Raw genomic sequence first — 6954 nt, 5'->3', positions numbered from 1 at the left:
TGCTTGGGGGCAAGTTACCAAGTCGGAAATGGTTCTTCCACTCGACTTTGGTTGGATTGGTGGCAGGGTCGGGCCCCTGAAGGACCGCTTCCCCTCGGTATTCGCTTTGCCTCTTGACCCGGAGTGCTTTGTGTCTAGTGCGAAAATTGGAGGGGAATGGTACACCCCGTTGTGTCAGGCGCTGGGACAACAAGACCTAGGTATTTGGAATGCCTTTAGGAGGGAGATTGGGCCCCCCACCTTTGGGGAGGTTCTCTGCCCGATCGCTGTACAAGAAGTTGTGCCAAATATGAACAAGCATGTTTGCTAACTTTTAATTGTACTATTTTGTTTTAATAAAACAATATGACCATATCCACGAATTATTTATTTTTTAAATGCAAGCTACGAGACTATGACTCTTACATTCACATTCTTGTACATGCCATGAATGGTAAAAAAAGAAGTTACAAAATTCACATGAGTAAGTTTCTACTTGATCAGGGTTGCAAGCGGCATCCCACGTAAGCCCGCAAAAACTATGTAGTTTAAACTAAACTAATTTGCATAGAATATATTAACTAACTTGACTGATTTTGACTAGGAAGCGAGTCGGATCGGTAACGAAGGTATATATTATAAAACATGTATCATTTAAAAGTTTAGATGATTTATTTTATTTAATTATGCTGGTTAAATTGATGTTCTAGGGATGCACTGGTCTTATAATCCGTAACGGAGGGAGTGACCAGTAAGAGCAGGTAGAATAAGTTTTACTTAACTGGCTATACATATTAAAATAATGTAATTTTATTTATTTGGAGGATAGAAAGAAGAGAGAAAAGAGGAGTGAAAAATGGACCATGCATTTATAAATTGATACATTTTTATAGATCACACTATACTCATATATTAGCTTTAATGAACATGACACACTTGGAGGGGACGCCGAAGCCGCCCGGCCGTTCGTCCTCGTTTCCGGGCAGAGCAGGTGATCACTCCCCAGCAGCAGCAGAGGCGACAATTATTGCCCGCCTCCCCGCGCGGGCCCACCACACCACACCACCCCACCCCACCCCATTCCATCTCCCACCACCGCGAGTCTTCCGCGTGAACTGCTTCTGCCTGTGCTGCTGCTGCTGCTGTGTCTTCTCTCCCCTCCTTCTTTCGGCGCAACGCAACGCGAGCCGACCAACGGCGACCACCTCACCTCACCTCCCCGCGACCTACTCCCCACACCAAATCCCCGACGTGCCCTTGCCGCCCGCCACCTCCCTCCCAGGGGCACAGCCGTAATTTCCCGCCGCCACCGTATTCCGTCCGGTCTCCAAACCCCGGCTGCCTGTCGGTCGCCGCGCCTGCCTGTCATTATCACGCACGCACAGCTCCGTCCGTCCGTCCGAAATACGGAAGGAAGGAAGTAATCGCCGGTTGCCCGGTCAAACCCATCCAACGGCGGGCGGCAGCACGACTCCGATCCGGCCCGGTCCGGTCGCCACCATGACACCTCCCCGCCGCTCACGTGCCCCACGCGTGCCCACCTCCGCCTCTCGGCCGGCACCCCCACCTCGCCGTGTCCTTTTATTCCGACCCAACCCCCCTCACCGCCCCGTCCAAATCCACACCGGCCCCTTACCGTCACGCGCACCACGACCTAGGGTTACCTTCCGCGGCGAGATCTGACCGATGGAATCCAGGGAGATGGCGGCGGCCGCCGCCGCCGCAGCGGCGGCCTCCTCGTCGCGGGGCGGGGGCGGCGGGGCCAGGCTCCCGCCGCCGAACCCGAACCTGCCATACCGCGAGGACTGCTGGAGCGAGGGCGAGACGGCGGCGCTCGTCGGCGCCTGGGGGAGCCGCTACGAGGACCTCAACCGCGGCAACCTGCGCCAGAAGCAGTGGAAGGAGGTGGCCGAGGCCGTCAACACGCGCCGCGGCGCCGCCGCGCGCCGCCGACCGCCGCGCACCGACGTGCAGTGCAAGAACCGCGTCGACACGCTCAAGAAGAAGTACAAGGCCGAGCGCGCCCGCGGCGGGCCCTCCGGCTGGAGCTTCTACGACGAGCTCCACCGCCTCGTCGGGCCCACCCTCGCCGCCTGCGCCGCCAAAGCCAGGCACGCGCCAGTTCCACCGCCACTCCACTTCGCGCTGCCCCTCCACCCCGCCTCCCCGGCCAGGAAGCGCCCCGCCTCGCCGTCCTCCTCCCCGTCCCCGACCTCCTCGCCGCTCCGCATGGCGCTCCCCATCCAGCCCGACTACCGCCGCGGCGCGCCGCTCCCCACCGCCGCCATCATCCAGCACGCCAGAGCCGCGGCAGCCGCGGCCTCCGGCTCCGACGCCTCCGACGACCCCGCCCATAACAACAACAACAACAGCCCCCAGCACTCACCGTCCCGCTCCCTCTCATCGCTCTCCGGCGCCCGCCGCCGCAGCGAAACCGACGCCGGCGCCGGCGAGCTGGCCAGGGCGATCGAGGCGTTCGCCGAGATGTACGAGCGCGTCGAGAGCGCCAAGCAGAGGCACTCCCTCGAGATCGAGCGCGACCGCATCGATTTCATCAAGCAGCTCGAGGTGAAGCGCATGGAGAACTTCGTCGACGCGCACCTCAAGCTCGCCAGGGCCACCAAGCGCAGCAGGAGGAGCGGCGCAGGGGCTGCGGCCAATGGTGGTACCAGCGCAGCGGAGCTGGTTTCATCCATGACTGCGCTGCCTTTCCTTTCCAACTCCACCTACCTCTGACGTTGTTGAGCAAGGCTTCATTTAGGTAAAGTTTTATTTGGTAGTTTCAGTTCAGTACAATAATAGTATTGCTGTAGATTATGGTTTGTTAGTTTGATCTGTGTCCAGTAGTGCATTGTTGCAATGCCAGTGTAGATGTGCCAGTAGTATGTGGCATGGGGATGCTGATGGTTAATGCTTTACTGATTGACTGATGAAGGATTGGTATGCTTGAGAGAGAATTTGTAGACTCATAATTTTATCTGTGATCCCCCATATACAATGACAATTTGAAGGGTGGCATTTAATATTATTCTCATTGGTGTGAACAGTGACAAGTCCAACACATATAATTTGTCACTTCCTGAACCTATTATTCATTTACTCGCAAAAAAAGAACCTATTATTCATCAGTGCCTATATGTTATGGAATAATGGCACTTTCAGTTTACTGGTGGGGAAGTGGTGATACTCTGATAATGTGTTTCGATGTGTCAATATCATAACAAGCCTGGGTCTATACAATGACATTTTGATGAGTGGAATTTATTGTTATTGAGTTTCCCCTTGATGGCAAGGGCACATTTAATTTGTCATGTTCTGAATCTATTCATTAGGGTTGATATGTTGTGGAATAAATGCACCCTCAGTTTCTAGGGAAGCTGACACCCTGGTAGTGTATCTTGATGAGTCTATCCTTTAGTGATATGGGTTTAAACAAGTTTGGTGAGCTCTATTTGATTGTGAGCTGTAAACTCTAAGTGTGTGCTTATGTATTCTTAAGCTTAATTACAGTGTGGATTTGGGCTCAAGTATGGTCTCTCTTTGAGTTCATGTTGGTCAATGAACATGTGTTCTTATGGTGAATAGATAGATTGTCAGTAAAATTGGGACTCGGTTCCCCTTTATACATAGATTAGGTTAATCTAACCTAAAAAAGTGCCAATGGGCCGTGTGGTTAACCTCAAAATGATTTGGGCTAAGTATGGTCTCTCTTTGAGTTCACGATTATCAATGAACATCTGTTCTCATGTTGAATAGATAGATTGTCAGTAGAATTGGGACTCGGTTCGCCTTTATCCATTGGTTAGGTTAACCTAACCTAAAAAAGTGCCCAATGGTCCGTCTGTCCGTTCGTGTAGTTAACCCCAAAATGATTTAGGTTCAAACAGTTGGATACTACGAATGGTTATCCCCTCACGACCTGTCCCGACTGCCGAGCATCTCCCGAGCCCCGACCTCTGAGCGCCGATGGCACGCATGCCACTGAAGCCGCTGTAGCCCTTAGATGTCTCACGCGCACAGCTGTCTGCCCCGTTGTTGCCAGCCCTCGTTGGGCCCATCACCGAGGACGCTGTCTGTGCCCTTGATGACTGTGCCGCTACAGCGGGGAGCTCCTTCTCCTTTGCCTCTGCCGTCATCTCACAGTTCATCATGGTGCATTTCCTGGCGCAGTCGGTGAGCCCTCCTTCTGTCCCTGACTGCCCCGTGCTCTCTTCTCTCCTGGGCAGAACAAAGAAGAAATTCGTTCTGCTCAGAGCGAAAGAACTCACTTTGGTCTTTATTATTTGGGACTTTTGACTCCTGAAGTTATTTTGCCCAGCTACTCTGTACCAAGGATTACAGAAGTAGTTGCCAGTTCTAACGTTTTCTATCCATTCACTATCTTTTCAATCATGAAATGCTTGAAGCAGAAGACCAGTCCTCGTATATGTTTACAAAACATGCCTTGGAAATGTTGTCCTAACACTTTGGATTCAATCTCTGAAGTAGGAAGTGTTGTAGTAACAGTTCACGGACTATTGTTTAAGTTTTTATAGGAACCAGTCTCTGAAGTGCTCCGTGATCAGTAGTCATGCCCTTGTACTTTGAATGTTTCACCAGGTTGCGGAGCTTCCTGACACTAACTCTGAACATGAAACTGTTGTTATATGATTCCTCTTGGAAAATGTTTTCAAAATTGTCTTCTATCTTGCTGGCATCGTTAGCAAAGTAGAATAGCCAAAGACAAGAATTTATGTTAAAAGTAGTCCAACCTTAATAAACCCTAAACCTAATGGTTCAATTGGTTCAAATCCGAAAGATAAATGGTTAACCAAATCCCATCTTGTATTTGTCAGACCACTTTACCTGTCATGACATTTATGAGCTAAATTTGAAACTGTTGGTTTCACGTTTTTTATTGAAATACTGATGCATCAGATCATGTATTGAATAAATCGTTGTTCCTTCTGTGCTGCATTTCGGACTATTTATGAAAGTAGATGTTGATAGACTACTTCCAATGGCCTTGGCCCTATTGCACTATGCCATTCAAAGTTCATACGCTACATTTTGTGTTGTTCGGAGATGTTTGCTAGATGTTTTAGCATGACACTTTCCTGTTCATTTGTTTGCCTTGTTGTGCGATGTTTACTGCATCTTTATGATTTTAGCCTTGACTTTTGAATCTTTTGTTTGGTTTGCTGAGGTTCATGGTGGATCAAATTCTACCAAAACGTGGTTATGCAACTCTATTATATATAAGTCAGCCTGGCTTGTGTTTTTCACTTATTTTACCCTAGAAATCAAGAGTGGATCAGCCACATAATGGAATACCTGTAGTCTGTTAGAATTAAGGCTGAACTACGAACCACGTGGATTAACTTTGCAAGTTAAAATCACTCTGCATAGTGTCTATCCAATTTTACTGGAAATCACCTGGATTCACTCACTGGTTTCCTATCTGGACTAGAACTCCAAAAGATATTCAGGGCTAGTGAGAATCCCTAGGGTTTCTTTTGTCCAACTTAAGAGTAGGCTCAAGCCAAAATAGTCTTATAGAGCTAAAAGGCAACATTTGAGCTTCTGGTTCTGTTCAATTCTAAACCTGTGCTGAACCCTGCTCTTCATTGCGATAAATAACCTCTTCTAATGAAACTAGCCCTTTGGGCTTATGAGCTGTAAACTTAACAGATTACAAATCACTAGTATATAATGATAGCTAATAGCAGTGTCATGTTTTTTTTTCATTCTGCTTATAAGTTACAACTGGAGGTTGCTGAAATTTTACATACTGTGTTCACTGTCAAGCTGTGTAATGTATGCTTCGATCTGGATTGTTGTGTGATTATTCTTCCTGTGTTTTGTGTTACGAGTACAAGTCTTTACCCCTGTTGAGCTGCTGTGATATCATGCTTACTGCAAAATAAACAATTTGTTTGGAGCATATGTATAGCAAGAAAGCATTACTACTGTTTCCTGAAGTGATGAATTGACTGTTTTCCTACATCTTCTGTACAGATTATCAGTTGAAGTTCGTCAGTTCAAGATATGGAGTTGCTCCCCTTTGAAGGCCTGCTCCGCCTTTGCACTATCCTTGGGAATTCTGAAGCCAAAAAAGCTCCTCAGCTTCGGTTCATTGTACTCCGTAGTTAGATTCTCGTAGCATATGAAACATGAAAGACTAGAAATTCCTAGTGTAGATCCATGTTGACATCGGTATCTGTTCCTGCAATTCATGTATTGGTTTATTGACAGTGTAGGCATTTAACTCTTGACATTCTGTGTTATTAAGAAAACTGTAACGAAATGAAATCAACAGTTTTTATTATCTTGATTCAGGTCCACCTGAAATTGCATGTTCTAAAATCTCAATTCTGTTTGGAATCATTTACAAATTTTTGTTAGCAGTAGTAGCTTTGTATTTTAGTTTTTTTAGCACAGCTTTTTTATTTTAAATCGTATTATAGTACTCTAACCCAAGTCCAACAGTACACGAAAGCCCATTGGAATCGGCCTGCCACCCGCTGCTGGAGCCCAACCGAAGCCCAACACTAACGAAAGCCCATGAGAGGAGGAGTCGGGAACCTTTCACAAAATGGACACGCTGCACTTTTCCCACCTAGCCTTCATCTCCTCATGGTCCCGAACCCTGGCCATTCCACAGACGCCTGAGCTCGACGCGTCAATTGATCGAGACCAGTCTTAGGCAATGTCGTCGACCACCTCCAGGATCTTCATCGACACGCCGAGTGGGCACCACACCCTCAAGATCGGCAATTACTCCAGCACCAAGAGCGCCTTCCTCAACGTCATGTCGCCCCCGTTCACCGTCGGCGGCCACTTATGGCGCATCGCCTACCACCCCAACAGGATCGATGCCTACATCTCCCTATACCAGTATACCTTGTCCTCGACGAGAGGGTGCCCATCGAAGGATCTAAGCGCTTCCTTACCAGTTAACTACGCTTGATCCTTACCAGTTAAACTCTGCTCAAG

General features: G+C 48.4%; 1 protein-coding gene across 1 annotated transcript; it reads left to right on the top strand.

Annotated features, from left to right (window-relative positions):
* The first annotated feature begins 1665 nt into the window (after nt 1-1665).
* On the top strand, nt 1666-6289 carry LOC124649606 (trihelix transcription factor ASIL2-like). Its single transcript, XM_047189204.1, has 2 exons — nt 1666-2740; nt 5977-6289. Exon 1 carries the CDS (start codon nt 1666-1668, stop codon nt 2713-2715), a length of 1050 nt encoding a protein of 349 aa, XP_047045160.1. The 3' UTR covers nt 2716-2740; nt 5977-6289.
* Nucleotides 6290-6954: the final 665 nt, after the last annotated feature.

The sequence above is a fragment of the Lolium rigidum genome, chromosome 4 (assembly GCF_022539505.1).
Source record: "Lolium rigidum isolate FL_2022 chromosome 4, APGP_CSIRO_Lrig_0.1, whole genome shotgun sequence".
Classification (NCBI taxonomy): Eukaryota; Viridiplantae; Streptophyta; class Magnoliopsida; order Poales; family Poaceae; genus Lolium; species Lolium rigidum.
Note: the sequence above shows the minus strand (reverse complement) of the source record. Positions and strands in the feature narration are given on the sequence as shown.